Consider the following 23520-nt stretch of genomic DNA (forward strand, 5'->3'; position numbering starts at 1 on the left):
AAAAACATGACAACACAGAGACAATAAAATCCTACAAGTGAAAAAAGTCAAATAAAAACTGTAAGTACATTTGATGAAAAGGATTTCATCAGCTAAACAAACAGTTTGTGAGGAAATGGGATTCAGGTCCAAAGGTAATGTATGAATAAATAAAAATAGCACAGGGTTCCAGGGACAGAAAGAAACTGAAAAAAAAGGTAAAAGCTCAGAAAAGTCATGGATTTGATGTTTTTTTTGTTGAAAATCTTGTTTTTGTTAATACGACAATCATCAATACAATTTGTACCGACTTTCCTCTCATGGAAACAATTACCATTTTTAACAACATCTTTGAACGATCTAACACAGTGGTCCCCGACCCCCGGGCCGCAGAGAAAAAATACATTTGATCCTATAGGAAGTTTTATTTTGGAATTCTGGATTCTCTCCATCTGTCTCGACCGTGATGTTGCTGGATCACGCGTCCAAAATCCATCCGCCACTTTTTTAAAGCAGCTACGTTAGCAGATGCTAAATTAAAACCCTCAAGCTAGCAAAATTTAAAAAAGGAATTTGAAAAGTTTCATTTGGCAGAAAAGAGGAAACAGAGGAAGAGCCCTCAATTTCAAAATAAAAGTCATCTGGATTTTACAGACAGAAATCAGGAGTCTTTACTCAAAATATGGATTTATTGCGACAGTCGTTCCCACCCACCAAAACAATAATGCATAATATTCAGCTATCGGCTGTCTAATGGTACATGGATGCTGCTAATACAGTTGCTCAAAATAGTGGACTTATATATTTTGAAAATATCAGTCTTAGTGACTGTTTTTTGTTTGGTTTTAACCTGTCGCACCTTAAAAGTCAGACGAGGCTGAAGTTGAAGATGGACTTTACCCCTTGAAGGAAAACAGACGCCAAAAAAAAAAGAAAATAAATCATACGTCAACTTTGCCTGGGAAGGCTGGGGACCACTGATCTAACATAATGGTGGGGGAGTGGGGGGGGGGTGAGTCCTGGATCTGAGGGTACAATCACAGGGTGTGCAGGTTAGAGGATGACACAAAACGTTGTGGGGGGCGGTCAGGCCTAAGGATGTCATTGGTTCGCCTGTTTCCGGTGACAGCATTTATTTACCTGGTAGATCATTAGGTATATAATTTGTCCTGCATTCCCCCCGTTGCTATGGCCTGTACCATGGTTTGGTTCACTCGGCTGTGTGAGAGAAGCAGTTCAGTCCGGTTCAGACAAAAATCAAGAGCCTAAACTCACGAGATGAATTGTTTTTGGGGGCCATAACCTGTGGGTAAAATCCCCCCCTTCCAAAAAATAAAGACACAAACATACAAGTAAACATGTCCAACTCCCCCTTGATGTACGTCTGACTCCCGGCGGCGGTGAGACGATGTGTCATCTCTGCTCGGGAAAATGCATGCTTCCTACCTGTAGGCGGCCCCGTTGATTTCAGGGTGAACCTGAGGCTGCTGCTGGTCCATCATCCCCCAGGTTGCTGTGGTAACAAAGAACTCTTTGTTTACACAGTTTCTCAGGCTGTCAGGAATACGCCCTGCGAAAGGAGAGAGATCGGTGAGTCCAGGAATCGAAAAAACACGTCGCAAAGCTTCAAGGCGTCAGAAATACCCGTTATGGCTCTGCGGATTTCTGTGGCGGCGGCTTCCCTCATCTCCAGCGACGCCTGCTCGCTGTACCAGGCGGTGTGGGGGGTGCAGATCAAGTTTGGGGCATCTTTAAGGGGACCTTGAGAAAAACTGGAAGGGAGGAGGCGGTTGAGCGTTACGAGCAGGGCGCAAGCTTCTGGTTTGACATGACAGATTACATTCTTGGGTACCTAAAGGGTTCGGACTCGTGGACGTCCAGCGCCGCTCCTCGTATCCTGCCTTCTTTGAGGGCCTGAGCCAGGGCCTTCTCATCCACCAGTCCTCCTCGTGCAGAGTTGACCAGAAAAGCACCTTGACGCATCTGAGGACAAAAATGTAAGAGATGAGTCAGGAAATTGGAGAATAAATAGTATTCCAGGTAGACAAAAAACTGCAAAATTAAACTAAACAATGTCCTCTAGGTGGCAGCATTAACTTTCTTTTGGTTATTATCGACTTCATGTGTGCACCGTGAAATCACTGAGGCAGATTTTCGGGTGGGCGCGCACAGTTAGCTGTTTGTTTAAAGCTTGCACATGTGTCCTCGCCTCTCAGTCGGCTGGGACCACTGATCAGCATCTCAGTGGCTTCATAAACACCAAATGTAGGTTTTGCAGTATTTGAGCGTGTTAAACAATTTGTACATAAAGATATTAGGTTGTGTTTCCGCTCTTGCTTCAGAGAAGAGCATTAAAAGCACTTTTACTGCCTGACTTTAACTATGTTTGGGTCAGACTGACCCCACAGCTATGCAGGGACCAGACTAAGGCACTGTTCCACCATTGAGTCTACATATCACATGTCTTCTTCTGAGCATATTAGCAGTCATTAAAAGCCTCTAACTGCGTGTTGCTAGGATAACAGCGATGGCAGCAAAGACGCGCCAGCGGCCGAGTCAATTCGCTGGGCTGCTTCCACACATGCTCTTTTCCTCTTGGCGTTTTCGGCAGAAGGCGCAGCGTGCCTGTTTGATGGTGAAGTCATTGATGAGGTGGTGGTTGTGTTCGTTCAGGTTGCAGTGCAGGGAGACGCAGTCGCTCTGGTAGAGCAGGTCCTGCAGCGTGTACACTCTCTGGACCCCCAGCGAGCGCTCCAAGCCGTCCTGGAGGTAGGGGTCATAAAAGATGACGTTGAAACCGAAAGCCTTGGCCCTTATGGCCACGGCCTGACCTGTGCGGCCTGAGGCGGAAAAGGGAAACAGAGAAGATGTAGAGCAGTGTTACATATCATGGTGGAATCTTAATGAGTTCCTTTGAAATGAATCGAAACAGTAAGAGACGTTCAGTCTGCTCTTTGTTTAAAAAAACAAACAATTTTCTGCTTTTAGGAATACTTTTTTGCTAGTTTGAAACTGCAAATTTTCACTTTTCTTTTTAATATTTCTTGTTGAATTAGATTGTAATCTCCAACAAAAGTAGTTCGTGTGTCTTAAAGTGTGCCTCTCTGAAAACACACAGAAGAAAAATCCCCACATTACCCCACCTCTGTGGTATTTCACTGGAACACAGTGTGTCCCCCTTTAAAGTCAGCCTCTGCACTAACTCATCTGGAGCCCATTAGATGTTGGCATTTAGCTGTAGAATGATCTGTGCATGCTTTGCAGAGCAATTAGTGCAGCTGTAGCCTCCAAGTTACACAATAACAAAGGAAAAAAAAACACAATTAGACAAAATATATGCAGTCAACACTTTGCTGACTGTAAAAATAGAAGAACTTTTTACTTAAAAAAACCCCCAAACTACTTTATTAACACGATTTACAGACTTGAAATAAAAAAATTTACATTAAAAAAATTACTTTTAAAGTCAGAGAGGCAAAAGAAATACTTGTCTATTAGTCAAATATATAAACAATTAAAATCATTGTTCATTGTTATGACGACGACGATACGCAGTTGTATTTATCCATGAAGCCTGACCAGAATGACCAGATAGAGAAACTGAATGCCTGCATCAGAGACATCAAGACCTGGATGACAATTAATTACCTCCTCTTGAACCCAGAAAAAACTGAGGTCATTATACTAGGTCCTAAAAACCTCAGAGATGCTCTGTCTGCTCAGATAGTCTCCCTGGATGGCATAAGTATAGCCCCCAATTCCACAGTTAGAAACCTTGGGGTTTTATTTGACCAGGATTTATCATTTAAGGCTCACATATCTCAGGCGTGTAGAACTGCCTTTTTTCACCTGTGGAGTATTGCTAAGATCAGAAATATACTTTCTAAGAGTGATGCTGAAAAACTCATCCATGCATTTGTTACGTCGAGGCTGGATTACTGTAACTCCTTGTTAGCAGCGTGTCCTAAGAGTTCCTTAAGAAGTCTCCAGCTTGTTCAGAACGCAGCAGCTAGATTGTTAGCTGGAACTAGCAGATGAGATCACATCACTCCTGTGTTAGTTTCGCTCCATTGGCTCCCAGTTGATTCTAGAATTAAGTTCAAGATCCTCCTGTTAACCTATAAGGCCTTACATGGACTGGCCCCGTCCTATACTAAGGACCTCATAGTCCCTTACCATCCAATAAGAACACTTCGCTCGCAAAATGCAGGACTGCTTGTGGTTCCTAGAATTAGTAAAAGTACGGTTGGAGGTAGAGCGTTTAGCCACCAAGCCCCTGTCTTATGGAATAAACTCCCAGCTCATGTAAGAGAGGCCGACTCAGTTTCTACATTCAAAGCTAGACTGAAAACATTCCTCTTTGGACAGGCTTATTGTCAGACTAGTTAGTATTCAGAGATTATTTAACTTAATGTTAATTTGTTTAAATTAAACTTAATAGTAACTATTTCTTTTAAAAGGCTGCTAGAAGTTGAAGCTGGGGTAACTATGGTACACTGGGGTTCTGTCCTCTTTCCTTTTTTACTTCTACCCTTCCTCTCCTCTATTCTTGATCATAATTTATCATTTAGTTCTCCATGCCTCTGTTTGGTGCAGTGCGATTCATGTATTTTCCCTCTTTTCCTCTCCCCTCCTGGGGAGTGGGAGTGCTTCCAGACTCCAGTTGTTTCATCCGTGCTCCAGTTCCTGACCGTTTACCTCGCCTTTGCTCCTGCTCCTACACCTGGCTGTGGTTCCTGTCTCCGGCTCGACTCGCGCCTTTGACTGTCCCCACAACCACAGCTGGACGAAGCTCGTCTGCTGGACTTTTATATATGTAGTTGTAGATTTAGATAAGTTCATTCTTCTCTAAGAGTTGTGGTAAATCGCCTGTCCGTCCTGGGGGAGGATCCCTCCTTCATGTGGGCACCCCTGAGGTTTCTTCGTTTTTTCCGGAATCCGTTTTTTTTGGGAGTTTTTCCTTACCGCGAAGGGGGGTCTAAGGGCAGGGATGCCAGTATAGCTTAGTCAGTTTGTTAGTTCATTTTAGTATTTTCCTATTGCACTCTTTGTATTCGTGATCCTTTTGAGTTCATGTTTTACTTCGAAGCCCATCGAGACGACTGTGGTTGTGATTTTGGGCTATACAAATAGAATTGAATTGAATTGAATTGAATTGAATTGAATTAAAGACCCACTGATAAAAATTGTGTTTGGAACATGTTCTTGTGGCACTTTTCTGATGATGGAGGATAGTGATTGTGTTTCTGAGAATTATTCATTAATATCCTTGTGAATCAAGAGCAGACAAAAAAATGCAGTTTGAAAAAGAGCTTATTTGTGAGGTAGAAAATATACACTGGGCCAGATCCCCTATAAAAACAGATGATGGGAAGTGGGGGCGGGGTTGCTCTGCGCCATCAGTCCCACCCACAACTGAGGTGAATTTCTAATGACTTATTGCAGAAACTATGTCCTAGAGAACCACACCAGTTTTTAGATTTTGGTTTAAAACAGCATGATCATAACACTTTGAAAAAAAACCCCAAAAGATGATCGGAGAGGGTCAGCTGAAAGCAGCCATGCATGTTCTTTTAGAAATGCAGCAATAGAAATGTTTGAATGTAGTGTTTTTGAATTCCCTGAGCTCTTCTGCCACTGCTGTCATCTATCTGCCAGAATGACAGCAGCTTTCTTAGAGAGTTTTTTTTGTTGTCAAAACCAACGTAGAAGTAAGGAAGTAGACACGCTCTGAACACACACAGGAGGAGAATTCCCTTAAATAAAAAGGAATCAGAAGGAGGCAAATGAACACACTTCCTGTTGATCTCTTTTTCGCTTGTTTGTGACTTTCTTTTGTTTCCTTTGTCATTCCCAAAACACTTAAATTATATATTTTTTTAGTCTCAAGCAAAACGAAACAGTTTCGGGTAAACTAAATAAAAAATGTTCATATTCTATTTTGCTCCAATCCTGATTACTGAGACTTTGAGAATCTCACAATAAAACTCACCAAATCCGATGAGGCCCAGCGTCTCTCCTCGGATCCTAGCCGCCCCAGACGCCACCTCCCGGATCTGCTCCACGCTCTGGACCCGCGTGCCCTCCCGGAGGGCCTGGTACAGCCAGGTGTTCCTCCTGTACAAGTTAAGGATGTGACAAAGTGTCGAGTCTGCCGCTTCTTCTACTGCCGCTGAGGGAATATTACAGACCGCGATGCCTAGAGGAGGAAAAATGGGGGCGAAAAATGAACAAATAAACAACGACTGTAAACAAACGGGAAAAAGAAAGTGCCAAAATCGACTGCAGAGAGATTTTGCTACTTTAAAAAAACAAAACTGGAGTGAAAGGAGGTTATTTCATAAAATAATAAACAATTACGATGTAATACCAAATCCCACTCTCCTAGCAAACATATGCTGAAGGAACCAAATGGGAATAAGAGATGGAGTTTCAAATCATTCAAAACATCTGCTTTGAGAGGATAATCAGCTCATCCTGTCATTAAATAATTCCTGCCACATATGGTGTTTACATTAAGTCAATAAAGCGAGCAAAGTTTGGTTTGGCCCTGATTAGGGACTTCCCCTCATCTCTGCTGTTTTGGTTAATTTATCCTCTCTTTTCGTTTGAGATGGGGGTCCACAGGACGTGTGACCTAAGAGGAAGACACAACATCATCTGCTCCTGACGGCACCCCCTCTCGACCGAGCCCTGCACCCCCCCGTCCGCCCCTCGTCCTCACCGAGCTCCCCGGCAGCCTTGATGTCGATGTTGTCGTAGCCGCTGCCGATGCGTATGATGATGCGCAGCGCCTTGAACTTCTCCAGATCCTCCCTGGTTAAGGTGATGGTGTGGTACATCATGGCCCCCACGGCCTCGTTCAGCACCTGAAGGACACGCCAGAGACAACGTCATCATCGCTGCTGTCACCGCCCATTCGGCGGGAAATCATTCCTGTCAAGGACATGACGAGAATCTTTCAGCTGTAATCACTTCACTGTTTATGGGTTTCACTAACGCCGATGTTTGGCGTGGGGAGCGACCGCCACCATGTGCACGAGCGCTCCCACCACCGCCCGTAAGTTTATGCACCATTCTTCATCTAAATGCAAATGGGTTGTTTATGTGTGCTCTAAAGTATGAGTGGCTGTCTGCGCATTTATTGTCGAACGAGAGCCTGCAAAAGCTGTTTTTTGTCACAATCCATTAATTCAGGCTATGCAAACAAGGTTAGAGTGAGTGCAAGCAGGACAATAAAGCAGACTGGCAGCTGCTGAGGAACCAAGAGAGCAGAAACAAGTAGCTGCTGCAGGCCACGGTCGCTACACAACCCCTTTTAATTCACAAACCTGCTAACAAAGTTAGCCTAGCTGGGTCACATTAGCATAGTTGTGAATCTCTGTATTAGCAGCATTTTCACTGGAGGTAGATGCTGCAGGAGCTGGATGTCTAATTCAAGGCTGAAGCTCTGCTCATGCGCTTCAAGGAAGCATGAAAGCAAAGGCTGCTGGGAAAAAAGACAAATTGTGCACACCATTTTTGCACTCCAATAAACATTGTTTTTTGGGTGTTTTAACATGTTTTTATGGCCTTTTTTCTCACAATAGAGGACATATACAAAGAAAATAAAGCTCAGTTTGAAAAGGATTGTATATGTGATGTGGAAAATACACTGAGGGCTTCCCTTCTTCCACAAAGATGAAGGGAAGGAGGGCGGAGTTGCTCCCCATCTTCATTTCTAATGAACTCCTGCCACTCTGCAGAAACTATGTCCTAGAAAATGGCACAGTTTTATGTTTTTTATTATTTAAAAAAAAAGCATAATCATAATAAAAAGGCCAATTGGAACGCTTGTAAGATAACTCAAAAGATGATTGAAGTGGGACTTTAAGCAGAAAAATATAAACTTGGAAGTTTGATTAAATAAAAACATGTCATCAAATAAAAATTTAATACTTAAACCTGTTAAAATTAAGCTCAAAACTTTGGCTTTTGCATTGGTTTACCTACAGTGACAGAAAAAAAATAATTTCTTAATTTTTCATGCTTGTGTGCAGATTAATCACACATTTTTGTTGATTGTAGAATACAAAAGGCGACATTTCTGAGCTTCAGAGTGAACCGGATCAGTTGCATTTGTGCGTTTTTTGTTAATGATGAGCTGAGCAGAGCTAATCATTTCTCTGTTTGAGCTCTCGGACACAGCATGTTAATTAGAGTGTCCAGGGCTACGTTATTAGCTTTTAACTGATTCAGGCTTTGCTCACTGATGCTAAGTTAATCACCTGCTGGCACCAGAGTCATTACAAACATGACAGAAGTGTCATTCTTCTCAAGGGCAGCAAAAACTGTATCTTTTGTTGACAGCCCCCTTTATTTTTGCAGCTCTGGTCCCTAAAATCAAGAATCCTTTGCTTCAAATTACAATTTCCAAACCCAGACATGTGATTTTCATAAATATCTACCTTGAAACAGATTTGCAAATGTGTGTTTTTTTAATAATTAATTGCCAACTAAATGTTTTTGAGCAACTATGTGCAAAAGAGTCATTTAACCTCAATTCATGTAACCAAATATCACAAGAAACCGTGACCCATACCATGATATGGGCGGCCGTGGTGCAGCGGTAGGGCGGTCGACCTATGATCGTAACATTGCAGGTTCGATTCCCGCCTTGCACGCCCATGTGTCGAAGCGTCCTTGGGCAAGACACTGAACCCCACCTTGCCTCTGGTGGGAGGTTGGCGCCAGTGTTTGGCAGCGGAGCCGCCATCAGTGTGTGAATGTGTGTGTGCATGGGTGAATGGGACTGTGACTGTAAAGCGCTCTGGGCCTTCGTAAGAAGGTAGAAAGCGCTATATAAGTATGCGCCATTTACCATTACCATTTACCATGATAGTCCCCCCAAGCAGTGGATGCTATTGTAATGTTTCATATATACAAAAAAGCATACCCTGGTACTTTTTTAAATTAAATATTAAAGAAAATTGTTGAATATTTTATAACTTTTTCTGTATTATTTTTTAAATCAAGGTGTTTCTAAAGTCACAAAGGACTATTGAAGATGCTTAAACTACAGGCCGTCATTTTTTTGATCTGGAAAAAAAAGAAGGCATTTTTCTTCCATTTTTCTAGAGCCAGCAATGAATTCTTAATTCTCCACATTTTTCTCCTTAACCTCGCAGAAACGGCAAATGTCTCACAGGTCACCGCGGCGGGCTTAGTGCTGCACTTTGAGAGTATTTCCCTTTCGCCTCAGGGGGTGCGAACGCCGTGTCCCTGCACTCTGATGTCAGCAAGCCAATAGGCATAAAGTTGACCCCGTGACATGCTTTGCAACAGCATTTGCATAATAAAGCACTGAGGGATAAAAGTGAAGACGAACAGAAATCTAGTCTAATTAAATACAACTATGCAGTAAAATGCAGAGAAGATATAGTCCACATGATTTCAAATGAGGTTTTGTTTGCTTTTCAGTTCATGTCTTTAAACGGTACTTCAGAAGTGAGTGTGTGTATGTGTGTGTGTGGGGGGGGGGGGGGCTCTCTGTACTGGTCATGGGATCGCTGCCAACATCTAGCCTTCCAGATGGGCCCTCTGTTAGTGTGTAATGTATTCACAGTGAGAATGTCTCAGTGTGGGTCTGTTTTTCCAAAATAACACCTAATACTCACCATTTGTTCTGCCTTTCCTCAGATTAACCTGCACGTCTCAAGCGTTAGGGTCAACGCACCACTTTCCTGACCATCCACCAAAAAGGATATTTGTTGCACAAAGCAGGAGGCAGCAACTGAAGTTCCACCCCACCCCCCACCCCCCACTCCCGTTTGAAAGTGCTTAACCACAATCCCTCCAGCTTGGACTGTAAAATTGCTGCTCAGCAGCTTTAGTGTATAGACGCTAAAACAAGACAAATGTTTCCCCGCGCTATAGCGGAGAACAATTATGCTGAATTTCTATTACCAGCCTCCACCTCCTCCTTATTTAACAAAGCCGCACTTCAGCACCCAGCGGAATTAGCGTCACTGATGAAACCATTATAGCTGCACTGGAAGAGCGGAACGGGCCAGTTGGCAAAAATAAAACCACAAAAAAAAAAAAAAAATGACAAAGACGAAGGAGGCTGAGAGGGAAAAGAGAGATCTGTCTCTTAAAGGGGGAACAAATACACGTTATGCAAGTTGGAGTTTGTGTTTTGCTGCTGCTTAAACTCCTGCAGATGCTGTCACCACCGGTGAATGGCATTAACAGATTGGGTCTGACCTACCGAGCTTCTTGTTTCTTTAAGTAAATGCAAACAGTTGCATAAGACTCATGTAAAAAACGGTGCTGAAATAAATCAATCTAAAAGGAAGAAACATCATTCCTTTAAGATCCTAAAACTCAAATATGATAATTCCTTCAAAATATCAGAACAAGGCGAAGCTACGCGCGCAAATTTTCGAATAGAATTGTGCCTTTTTTATGATCCGCACAACTTTTTATCCTAGTAGAAAAAAATATAATGGTGTGTAAAGGTTAAAATTGAAATGCACGACATTCCACCCTGTTCTGTTCTATCATCGAAAAATCTACAGTCAGAATGACGCACTTTGTTCACTGACAACCTTTAGCTCAGGGAATACTTCAATAACGTAACGTTATGACTAGAAAAACAAGTCACACAGCAGTTATTGTTTTGCAAATTGAAATTTATAATAACCTTTTTCTTGGTTAAAACTATTAAAAACATGTTTTGTCCCTGAAGCTTATCATTGCATTTTTAGACCCTGACACAGAAAACTTTGCAAGGTCAAACTGATTGATAGCCATAATAACACTGTTAAGAAATGAAACCAACTATGTTAAACAATTTGATATATTCCTAATTTCAATCTAAATATGGATTATCTGAAATGGGAGGTTATTTTCGATCGGATAACAGTTAAAATGTGTTTTTTACACCTGTGCAGACAAAAATCGAACATTTGGTTTTAAATATTCTACTGATAGAATGGTGGATTTTAAACTAATGGCATAATTTACCCTCAAAAATTTTAAACTGACAGATAAAAAAAACAAAGCTTTATAAAATCAATGATCACATCCGTAATTTGTAATCAATTTCCAATGAAAAGGACGATGCAGTACTTAAACACGGATGTGGAAGAATCATGCTTTGAGGTTTCGGCTACAGCACTAATGAAACATATACATAAGATTACAAGTATTTTATAAGGAGATTGAAACTCCTCACAAGTAAAACAGGAACTTGCAAAAGTTGCAACCAAAGCTAAAGATGAGAAATCTGCTCTCATACCTTTTCGTGGATCTCCTGAGTGGACTGGGCATCGCAGAAAGCCACCGTGGCCAGATCTTTGAGGATGGGCATCTCTACAGTGCAATCACGTCCATCCAGCAGCGCCACAAGGGGGCGCGGGTGCATAGGCCCATTCATAATCTGGGGCCGAATACCTGCAGGGAAGCAGAGGCAAGAAGTGCGGTTAATTATTTAGAAATGGCACACACAGTCAAGTGAGCTGCAAAACAAGCAGCCCTCTGCAGTGGAGGTGTTTACACTGATTGTCTGTGTCTGTGCTCCAGCGGTACGCTCTCGCCTGATCGATACCTCCAAAGTTGGAGGCTACCTGCTTTAAGGGACTGCCATCGTCTCCATAACCTGACAACACAGGTCGATAACCAACACATGCAGCCTCACGGAGCCTCAGCGCCCATGATATGATAAACCCCCTTCACTCATTGTTACCCACACTGTTACCAGGCAACAGGTCCTCTCACCCCATGAGGTCATTACCTCCATTATCCTATCACCGTACCGGAGCCAGCAGGCCTTTCTTGTGGGTCGCTATGTTTATGTGTGTTTGCTCCTCACTGTAGATTCTTTCACATGTATTTTATGCTGGGGGGGTCGAGGGAATTCAGCCCAAACTCCACGCGTTTCTGCATAAAGGTGAACGCAGAAGCCCAGGAAAACTTTATTACACCTGATATAATAAATCTCACATTTCCTGTAAATCTACCTGCAGCAAAATCCATAACAACACATTTTCGGGCAGATACAACGGTTAACTACTGAGCAGAAAAAGCCAAAAGTATGTGGATGCAGATTCTGATCAGATTGGGGGGGGTCTACACAGCACCACTGTCTGGCTCCCTCCTGCCTGTTGTCATGGTGATTAGAGGATTTGGGCAGGATTATGAAATATTTTATTTAGTGGCATCTGTGCTGCTGGGGAGGCCTTGTTCAGGCTTGCCTGTTCCTTTGGCTGCGTCTCCACTCGTCCAGTTTAAGGACACAAGAATAGCAATTGTGACCTTCACATGTACGAAAATACAAACCCGTGTGCTGCACATACAAACACACGGAGCAAATAGTGTGAAACGAGACAATATAAAGGAGGACAGAGTTTATAGTGTGGGCAGTGATGCTTCTGAGCAGGAGGATGAATGTTTTCATCCTTGCTGCAGCATAATGATCCAAATATGGAAACTCTTGTTAAGACTTAATACACAACAATGAGCATTAAGAGATTCACACTGTAGTCATTGTACTAAAATCTTCTGTGTTTAAAAGTTTGATTTCAATGGTCTTTTAATTTGTTAAAAGTCTGGCATTTCACAATTAAAGCCACCAAAATGAGCTGCATGGGTGCTGATGTAATCATTTATATTATTATTTCTTAAAAGCTTTATTAAAACTGAATTTTTTTCTGAGTAAATTCTAAGTAATTACGAGGTAAAGTATTTCAGTATTATGCAATAGTTATGTGGAAAACTACGGCTGATTAAAAAAAGGTAAAATAAAATTCATCTTTACATTGAAAGAAAGAAAATATCATTTATCAATTGAGTGATCATTTTTCATAAATGTTTAGACAAAAAATGTTTTTTCTTTTCCAAAAAAGGTTCAAATTGCTTTTAAAAATCATCTTTTTAGTACTTAAAATCAAGAAAGTGAATCATAATGACCAAATCCTGAATCAGATTAAACAAATCGTGAACTTGACCTAAAAATCTGAAGTAATGTAATACATTTTTTTATATTTTTGTATATATTAATAATAGTAAAACAAACTATCAAAAATCTCAGAAATGAAAGGATTTTGAACTATTTGTTGCAAAGTTTCAATAGAAGCAGCAGTTCACCTGCTTTAGATGCAACAGAGAACTTGAAGTTTTGTTTAAAATGCATGCAAATAAAACAGAATTAATCTGGGATTTATTCGCTTAACAACACATTATTGTTTATATTCTGTCTTCCAGTGTGAATATAAATCAGTCCATACATGACAAATATAGTATAGTATAGGTGTTTAGTGTCTGAATGGAGGATGGGATTGTGTGACAAAAAGTGACATAAATCTATGTTTATCAACTATAACATTCATCTACCGGTATATGTGGATCAGACTAAAAACATTAAAGGGACTTTTTGCTAATTAAACTCATCTTCGTGCCACTTGTGTCCAAGAGGAAGAGCTGCAGGAAAACATCAAAACCTGTGCAGCAAGATGTCTGTGAAGGACATCTTTAAAAAAAAAGTTTGGGAGACAAGAATTTCCAAACCACAAAAAAAAAGAAAAGAAAAGCCTGGTAAACCTGTTTTGTATTGTTTAGATTTTTGGTAGAGAGTTTTTTTTTTAAGTTGAGTGTGTAAATTAGAAAAAAAATCCTCAGAATCTATAAAATAATTCATGTTATCATTTGTTTTTTTTCTTTTAGCTGCTTTGACGAGTCAGTTTCTCCCTGTGAGATATAGTTTTTTTAAATTCAAACAGTTTATGGTTTGTTTACCGATGATGGAAAAAAAACTAATTTTGGGAGTTTTATTAGAAGAATTAATATCCTTCTTAAAAAAGCTTTTTTTTGTATTGGTCTCATAAACACACAACAATCCATTGAAAGTATTTGTTTTGTTTCTGACTGTGTTCTTACCCTGAATCCTACAAATACAGATGGATCTGAGCTGGCTTATACAGACAATAGTAAAGCTTTGGAAAATGTGTCAGTCAGATATTTACATAGATTTAAAAATACATCTTAGTAGATAAGTAGGTTCCTGGACTTTTTTTCTGCCTCCTTTCACTTCCTGCCAAATTTTTAAACGACTATAGGCAGCTCCAAGCAATACAGTGAAAGAAGGGGGTAGTGTCTCCATAGCGTCAGCCAAAAGAACACATCATTCTCCTGCTGATGGGTGTGTTGCTGATGTGTGCAGGAAAACTGTGAGGATAATACACCTGTGGCTCCACAGTCTCCTCATCACACCCCTGCGGAGATCAATTGCAGGCTGAAAAATACTTCCATCATCCAACGCGCCAAGGAAAAACACCACTTTGCAGACATTTTTTGGCCTTGTGCACACACAAGAAAGCATGGAATCATATGAGATTAAGGAATGGAAACTGTTGCACAAAATATTCCCGTGTTGAAACAAGAATCGACCAGCAGGGAGGAGAAAAAAAAACCTCACTTTGAAGGAAGTAGGTCAGAAAGCCGGGGATTAATAATTTCCTAACGACTAATTGCCTGTCCTGTCCTCAAACTAATAAGGCAGAACGCAGCACTGAATTTAACCCATTAGGATAACAAAGATAATTATCACTTAACAAGGTTGTTAGTGTGGGTATTATTGACTTCCATACCTGCCCGGTGATGGCAGAGAAACTCACTGTGCAAAGCAAATTTCAATTGACAATATCGACCTTTTCCTAAACGTCCAAGCAGTAAAAAAAATTTAGGTTCCAATGCAACAATGGATATTTGTTAGCTTGTTTTGCTGTTTAATTCACTTCTGTTTTGTCTAAATCTATGTTTTATCTTCTTTCCACGTAAGTTACCCGACTGTTGCAGTTCCACCAAACACCACTAGAGGCAGGTGACAGAAAGGAGCATTACCAGTGTTAAAAATGGAATTTGCTTCATTTTCTTCTGTTAATGACAACTGAGGAGGCGAGTAGCAGCCGTTCCCTACGGTCTTTCAATTATGATTATGTCGTTTTTAGACTAAAATCAAAAGAATTATCATATTCTAGGACAAAATTTCGGCAGTAGAAATTTGCCTTAAAGATGTGAGCGCGACTGTCGGTGTGGAGCAAGCCCAACCCCATTTCCCGTCATCCATCTGCGTACACTCTCTTCTCTAGCTCACAGCCCCCCACACCCTCAACCAAATGTTAGCAGTGCAACAAAAATGGTGAGCAACTTTGAAGCAATCCAGCCGTCCAGTTTGGAGCCAGATGCCAGCTCAGACGAGGAAAACGAAGGCGTGTCTGCAAGTGGATTCGTCAGAATGGAAAAGAGCAGCGAGCTTATGGCGTGCTGTTGTAGTTTCTACGTCACAACTTCAAGCTTCATACTGCATTTATTCATCTGCTCCTGATTCACAACAATTTGAATAAAAACTACTTTGAAATGCTATTTTGAGCCTAATTTGTGAGAAAAATGCAACAAGGACATGTTAAGAAACACGATATTCATATGAGTGGGAGTTTTGTCATATGCTTTTTTTTGACTAGCAGGTAGCTGTACCAAACAGACCTTTAAACTTCATTTAAACTTCCCTTTTGCTTAACAGAATAAACGGTTAATGTCTGGGATTAAGTAATCCAGTGAAAATTAAATCCGGAAAAACATGGATCAGGAAGTATTAAACTATGCAATTCCTCACTCTCCCTTGGCAGAAAAGAAAGTATAGTTCTTCCTCTTAGAAGTTCTCCGAAGAGTAAACACAACATGATTAAAGATGGTTTAAACTATTTAGTCTTGTACCCCAAGCATTTATCACAACACAACGGCCAGCATTGTCTGTTAGCAACAAAGAAACTAGCAAGGAAGCCAACAGCTTCAGTAACTAAGGCTACGTTCACACTGCAGGGCTTAATGCTCAATTCGGATTTTTTGAAAAAATCCGAATTGTTTGCTAGACCGTTCACATTTCCAAGTAAATCCGAACTTTTGTGATCTCCAGTGTGACCGTGACACGACCCAAACGAGACCCGCATGCGCAGAAGCCAGAAGAATACTCAACGGTGAACGACGTCACTCGTTTGCGGAGCCAACGTTAACAATGGATGTCAACAACAGTGTTGTCAAAAGCGGAGCTCTTTTTGTAATATTAAATTTATTTTCACAAAGGAGCAGCACAATTACAATCTTCTCATTTTAAGAAGGCATTGGAGTCGGGATCGTCTGTACCCACTGTAGTGGAAGAGGAATGTGTATGTGCTGGGGCCGCGCGCCCGCGTGTGTGCAAGCGCGTGCCGCGATAGAGAATAGGGGGGGGGCAGTGTGGGCGCGCATTCATGTTGTGTGTTACGGAGGACGGTAATAAAAGAAGGTTTCCCCCAAAATAAATGCTATGGACTCTTTATTAACCCGTTCTGGAGAATCTAAGGATCAGAACAGGGAGGAGGAGGAGGGGGATTGCCTGGGTCCCCCGCGCTTCTGAGCACGGTCAAAGGGGAGAAAGAAAAAAAAGTTATCGCGGTAAAGGTTCAACACCACGCTCTGCCATTTATCTGGAATTTTTTTCAAAAACCGCCCAGTTGCGATCAGAGCCCTGGAGTTTGGCCTGAAAAGAGCGATCAGCCCAAATATTAATCCAATCGGTGACCTCTCTTCCCTTCTACTGACTGATCTCAGCAGCATCGTCCACCATGGTTGATGTTTACGTTCTCGTTCCCGCCTACTTCAACGCAAAATGATGACGTTTGTTGCGTGTCGATGACGTACAGTTCGGAATCAAGTCGCCTGGCCGGTCAGACGGCGGTCGCAATTGAAAAGATCGGCTACAATTCGGAATCAGGCCGGCAAACCCACGAGGCCTGGGTCGCATTTGAAAAGATCGGATCTGTGTCATTCAGACTGTCATGAAAAGATCGGAATTGGGCCACTTAGGGGCAAAAAATTCGGAATTGGGTCGTTTCAGCCTGCAGTGTGAACGTAGCCTAAATCTAAAGCGCATTGAGCAGATTGCCTAATCCTGAAGAGATCATGGGCCTCAAGATCCCTCAAGGAAAACTTGAATGGAATAAAGTTGATATCCTTCTAAGCCCTTGCTAAGCACAAGCTGGATGATTCGTCAGGAAGTATGAAAACCTTTGGCAGGGCTGGCAAAAACATGCTCTTTACACCAAATGCCCTGCAGGAGATCCAAGCTAAGAAGGATTCTTGCAACATAAATAAAGGTTTTTGAACTTTAGAAAAACAATCAAAGAAAGGTTTCAGTGAATCCGGAGTCTAATTCCCTCGTTTGGAACCGGATGATCTTGAAGAAACAGCTCAGAGGTCTCCGCTGCCAGACCCTAGGAGTCGGAGCAGGATCATTTCCTAAACAATCGACACTAAAAGGAAATGGAAAAAAAACTCGTTTTCTTCCCTGGAGATTAGAGACCAGTCTATAAACTGGTGTTTAATAACATCACACTACTTCAGAAATGTTCATCTGTGTGCTAGCAAAGGAGCACTCTGGTCTGCGGTTTCATGCATCTCCAACGTGCCTCCCCTTGGCTTGCAAAGACAATTTCATTTGGAAGCGGTTGTGCTCATTTATTTGTGGCTTGTGAATTCAGCGTGTCGCACGCTTTGACATGTAAATTTACTCCGCTCTGAGACCGCAGACTTGTATTGCCTTACCTGCACGGCTGTGATTTCCTGAATAATTTCACTGTGTACTTGCCATCACGGATCTCTCTTAAGAGCCTTGCGAGCCTGATTATTGAAGTCTCCCACTCAGACACTCTCTAACAGGTTTTTTTCTTTTTTTAAACGGACTCTAAATTACTGGCGATGTCTTTTATTAAACCCTCGCCTTGCATCAGTTCATTCTTCTCACTCCTCCCTCTTTTCTTGGCTCCGTCCTGGCAGCTGTGGAAAAGGTGGCGATGTGCTTCTGAAATGCTCCGACGTGTTTGACACTCGTCAGGAACGCTCTCACACTGGCACCCGTATCAGTGGAACAACTTCACTGCAAAAACTAAAGGAAGTGAGGAAGATTTTCCACGGCACCATGATGTCAGAGGGGAAGCGACGGAGTTCAGGCTTCCAACAAAATAAGATAAAAACCCCAAAACAAAACACTGCTGTTTGTGCAGGGACAAAACCGTCTCTGCGGGCTTTGCACTAACAGCTGGTTTGGTAACCTAGCAACTCCCAAGCTGGGGGGGGGGGTTAAAGATAGTCCAAGAAAAGATGAGGGAGGGGAGGGTTGATAACCCCACGAGTTCTCTTTGTGGCGCAGGAACAAAGGTCAAAGCTTGATTTGAATATTATAAAATGTTGCCCATGTGGACCCACCAACCTGGCAACCCAGAATCAACACACACAGACAAAGTTCACCACAGAAAACCAATTATCAATTACTAGAAATACAATTCATCTTTCATTGATCCTGTAGTCTGGCTCCTTAAACTCTTTTTGAGTCTCCCTCCCAGGCATCTGCCACACAAAAGGTAGAAAGCAGCAATGTTTCACTCTAACAAAAATCTGGCGCCTGCTTTCTCGGGAGGGTCTGCTTTCTTTTTTTTTTCTTTTTCTTGACTGCTTTTACGATGCCCTGGCATCTGCAGAAACAGGAGGGAGGTGTAATCTGTTTTTGGCAGACCTGTCTGCTGCAGGCCTCCACCAGAGCCTTTCAGCACCCGGCGACGCCGCGGCCACCCCAGCCCGTCTCTTGTTCCACTATGTGGACACACAAAGACACTGTTTGTCCTCTGCCATCTCCTCCAAAAAAAGAAAAAGATGCTGGGGGGTGAGGGGGGTGGGTGGGGGGGTTAAAGGGGAAAAAAGGGGAAAGACAGGAAGGCAGGGGATAATCGCATGTAGAAGTGGAGGAAGAGAAAGAGAGGATAACATATGCGGACACAAGGATGCCACAGATGGTGAGATTTCTAACTGACAGCAAAGTAACAAAGACGACAGGCGTGCATCCTTGAGAAGGGCCTCACAGGGAAGGGATGGGGTCTGAGACAAAAGGCAGATGTCCATACTGATGAGCAGTTCATGGCAGATTTACTTTACTTCATGCGACCACTGCTGGAGGTAAACAAGTCATTGATCAGCAAGTATTTTTGGAGGCTAAAATAAGGATTTCCTCAAAGTGCTCAGGACTTTTTTTCCCTAAAAAGTACAGAGATTATTTCAACTTGTTTTTTTTATCAAACAGTGAGCCTGTCAGTACATTAAACAGCATGCCGGGGCCAGCCCCTCATATGCCCTATCCCCTGCGACCTCTGACTCCACAAATGACAGCCCATCTGATCTCTGGAGCTCCTGCGCGGAGCTCTGCGGCTGCAAACGCAGGGACCCCCGCATGGGCGCCTGCCCTCGCGCGCACGCATGCTGCTTTCATGACACACTCCATTGCAAAAACATAAGAGCCTCGTTAGCCCTAAAGCCAACCCCTCCCTCCTCTTCCAACTCTCACCCACATATATATATACACACAGCAGATTTTGTTTTATTATTATGAGCGTGCACACATGCATGGCTTGAAAAATGTATCCTTGCCTGGGAAATGCTGTCTCCACATTGTTTGAATCAGGTGCTGCACATGGCAGAGGAAATGCAGAGGTCACCGACCCGATAAAAAAAAAAAAAAAAAATCAGAAGAGGAAGTGGGCGTTGGTGTATTCTCACACTGTAAGCCCTGGGGTTATCCTCTCCTCCTCCAGCCTCCCTCCCCTTGTTCTGTCTTCCTCCTCCTCCGTCTCGTTTCCAAATCTGTCCTCCTGCGTTACCGCGCCCCGAGAAGTTCCATTTCTCAGACGCCTGGAACTCCTGGGTGGAAAATAAAATGGATGGTGGCACAAGAGGGCAGTGGGTGAGGGGAAGGACAGGAGAGTGACGATGGTCACTCCCCCCACCTCGCCTGTGCAGGAGAAAAATGGTACTTTCAACTCCTTTAATCTCCAGAGGGAGTAAAAATGAAAAAAAAAAAAAAATACAAAGATCAAGCCTCCGATCTGCACTTGTCCTCCTCTTCAGCTGGATCACTTGCGCCTTTTTCTCTTCTCCTGCTCCCTCTTTCCGCTCTTCTTTTCCCTTCACAGCAGGTATGGGCTACTCATTCAGACGTCAGGCTCACTCTGTCAGCCTTTTGTTGGAAGCCATAGAGACAGAGAGAAGGAGATGAAGGGATGGGGGAGAAAAATGGAAAGAAGGAAAAAAAAAACAGAGGAAGCGATCCTGTGCCACAGCTACGTGGAGGGAAAAGGAAAAAAGGGAGGCAAATAACAAGAGAGGAGAGAAAAGCCCCGGTCACAGCGAGAGGTGCGGCGCTCCTGGCACACGCTCGACTCTCTCCTCCATTCCCTCCAACCTTTCCCTCCGCGCAACATATTTTCCTTCGCTCTGTTTTTCCTCCCCTCCCTCCATCCCCTCTTTGCTTTTCTGTTTTATTTGTGATTTTGGCTTCTCAGCCCTTTAAGAGTACCAGCCCTTTCCCCTCCCCTTCTGCCTTCTCCCTCCCTCTCACCCGCCAACTCTCGCCAACAGTCTGACGGCGTTTTTGTCGTCTCCCCCTCTCAGTGCGGTTTAAAGTTAGACTCTGCCACTTAAGTGCAATTTAAAAAAAACAAAAAAAACACACATTCTTACAAGATTGTTCACAGAAATATTCGTTAGATGGGTATAAATGTATCCCAAAGAAGCCAGAATAGTTGTAAATGTAAATGTTTATAAAATAAAAGAATAGAAAACCCTGGATTGCAGTTCAATTATATAGTAGTTCATTGATAAAAACAGTCGTAATACCTTGAAAAATTGATTTATTCAGTACCAACATGTGAGCTTTCTTTAATTTCTTACACTGTGATTTATTCAGAGATATCAGCAGTTTCATAGTTTGGAAACTTTTTATGTTAATGTACATTAAAGATAATAGGATTCTTAGTTTAAAACCAAATTGCATGTTACACCATTAGAGTAAACTGTGAGGAAAGGGAACCATTGCATTCCTACTGCAGACCAGTAGGTCTATATGTTTAAAGTAACAAGTGTGTGCTGTGCTGAATTTAAGAAGGATTTATTATTTATTGTCTAATTACATTACACCAGGATTTTTCACACACACACACACACATATATATATATATATATATATATATATATATATATATATATGTATATATATATATATATATATATATATATGTATATATTCTAAGGGAAAGGTATTTAAATGTAGATTGTTTGTCCCCCGGATTCTTTACCAGTGAAGTTTGTTTACTTTAATTGTGCTGTGTATCATTAGAAGTCTTCAAATAAATTGATTTGCTAAACACTGATAACTAGGGCTGCACGATATGAGGAAAACTTGCGATATGCGATATTAGTGATCAACATTGCGATAACGATATAATTTGCGGTAAATAAACAAATAGAAAAATAAACAAAAACATCATTCCCATTTAATTGCAACAGTTTAAAATTATACTACAAATGACCCTCATCGACATAGGGGACAATCATCTAACATAATAGACCTCCATCTGATTGGTCAACAATGGGAAGGCGTCCATCTGATTGGTCAAAACATAAAGGGATTTATTTGATTCGTTAAATGCTTCAAGCTGTTAGAAGTTTGTTTTAACATATTTTGGGTTTGCGATTTATTGCGATATTCGCTGTCTATTGCGATATGCATATTGCAGAGCTGGATATTGCGATAACGATAAATTTGCGGTATATTGTGCAGGCCTACTGATAACTGATTTTTTTGCACGTTAGTTTTAAGTTGCAGGAATAAAGAATTAAAATTGGACTGTTGAGATCATGTGACAGGTACTAACTTTATAAAGATGACTTTAACAAAACAAGTCAACTCATGCATTAGAATACATCTGTTTCTCCATTGATTTTTTTTGTTTGTTTTTTAGGAAAAAAGCTCAGTGGTCTCTAAATTAAATCATAGTCGGATTTACAAATCTCATCAACTATGGGGGCTGTGAGGAGGTAAAACAGCCATTCCTTTGACTTTTACAATCCATTGTAGGTAACAGTTGCCACATGAACAGACTTTAAGTCTAACTGATGTGAGCATAATTACTAAAGCAGGGGGCTGAAAGATTAAGATGCTTTGCATTTTACCACAGTGGGAGGGAAAGGACTTGGATCTTATAGTTCTAATTTAAAAATCCTTTTTTTCCCCCTAATTTTCCTACAATAGCATTTCATTTTTGGACATTTGTTAACATTAACGTCTTCGGTTTAAATAATTAAAAAGACTAAAACAAAAGGATACTTACATTTGTCATATTTAGTTATGGAAGTAAAGATGTTTTTTATTCTGCTAAAGTGTAAGCTGCAAGCTGGATGGATGGCTGACTCAAGATTCTAGTTACTAAATTAACAAAAAAAGAAAACTTCCATACTTTTAGCGAAGTGACTTTTTGTTAAAGTGAAAGCAGGCATTGGTAAAAGCCTCCTCTGATCTGTGGCAGACACTGAAACACAGATCCATCTGCAGCTCTCCATGATCGTGCACATGCCTGACACGCCTCATGAGAAATAGTGCATATTGTTCTTGGGTGCAAATGAGATGGGTCTTCACCTCTAAACACATCCCCCTGTCTCTTTTGTTACAACACGACCGAACAAAGTGTCAAGTGACGCGAGACTTGGTTAGACATGTTTGCACGCACACACGAACACGGTCAGTTCTGCATTACTCAGGCTTAACACCCATGAAGATTTCATTTTCTCAAAATGAATAATTTAAGACGACTCCCTCGTTGTTCGGGAGGAGAGGAATGGTTGGGGCGGGGGGATTAAAAATGCGGGTGAAAAAATTGGAGAGGGGAGAGAGAAAGAACCAGCAAAGAAAAAGAAAGATGAAAGAGACTGAAGAAAAGTTAACAGGTTTTTTGATGCAGAAATTACAAGGTTCATGCTTCCAGGTTTTTTCTTCTTCTCCTGTTTTCATCCGTTCTTTGAGCTGCAAATGTCTGACCTCCTCTGCCTGTCCTTCATTTGCCTCTGCTCCCAACAACAAACAACTGTTAATCACTGCACAGTACACCTCTCTGAACTGCTGGAGCACAGGAAAAAAAGACGCCACAAAGGTCAGACTTTCCCTTTCAGGATACAATTTCTTTTGAAATCCTATGTAGGCTCTATTTCATGTGTCAACCAGGTGGAAATTGCAGACTTTTATATTAGTCAGTTTAGAAACACATTTGAAAACCTTTCTAAAATACTCCTTTAAGGTGGTTCTAGGGAGCTCTTATCCTCCTAACAAAGTGGTTGTGATTTTCCAGTAGAGATTCGAGTCACATTGTCTCCGGATCCTGCAGAAGCTCATCTTTGCAGACCACAACTAGTCAGGAATTAATAAGCCGAACTATTTGAATTCAGATTTGGTTTGACTTATTTTACAGAAGACAGTTAATGGTTCAGATGGCAGGGTTCTGTTCTTCAGGGCAACTGGATTTTAAAATGTTGATCCAGTCAAGTTATCCTGAAGAACAGAACTCTAACACATAAACTATATGAATCTTTTTACACTTCATGGAGTTCATGGAGCAACCTTTTAGCTCGAGCTTTTATGAGAAACGTTTG

At 41.7% G+C, this 23520-nt stretch overlaps 1 protein-coding gene across 12 annotated transcripts in view; it reads right to left on the bottom strand.

Annotated features, from left to right (window-relative positions):
* Positions 1 to 23520, bottom strand: part of ctbp2a (C-terminal binding protein 2a) — a 65869-nt gene that overhangs the window by 1781 nt on the left and 40568 nt on the right. For 5 of the 12 annotated variants that reach the window (XM_011484383.4, XM_011484384.4, XM_078932180.1 and 2 more), the window contains 7 exons: positions 11261 to 11415; positions 6704 to 6848; positions 5972 to 6178; positions 2605 to 2819; positions 1832 to 1962; positions 1624 to 1751; positions 1426 to 1549 (listed from right to left, as the gene is read on the bottom strand). In XM_011484383.4, the coding sequence (XP_011482685.1) occupies positions 1426 to 1549; positions 1624 to 1751; positions 1832 to 1962; positions 2605 to 2819; positions 5972 to 6178; positions 6704 to 6848; positions 11261 to 11415 (1105 nt within the window). Of the gene's footprint in view, positions 1 to 1119; positions 1198 to 1425; positions 1550 to 1623; positions 1752 to 1831; positions 1963 to 2604; positions 2820 to 5971; positions 6179 to 6703; positions 6849 to 11260; positions 11416 to 17598; positions 18073 to 19470; positions 20434 to 23520 lie in introns of those variants that run through there. The other 7 variants (XM_011484385.4, XM_078932182.1, XM_011484382.4 and 4 more) reach the window with 5 other exon arrangements.

The sequence above is a fragment of the Oryzias latipes genome, chromosome 15 (assembly GCF_053564925.1).
Source record: "Oryzias latipes strain Hd-rR chromosome 15, Olatipes_Hd-rR_3.1".
In the NCBI taxonomy this organism is placed as follows: domain Eukaryota; kingdom Metazoa; phylum Chordata; class Actinopteri; order Beloniformes; family Adrianichthyidae; genus Oryzias; species Oryzias latipes.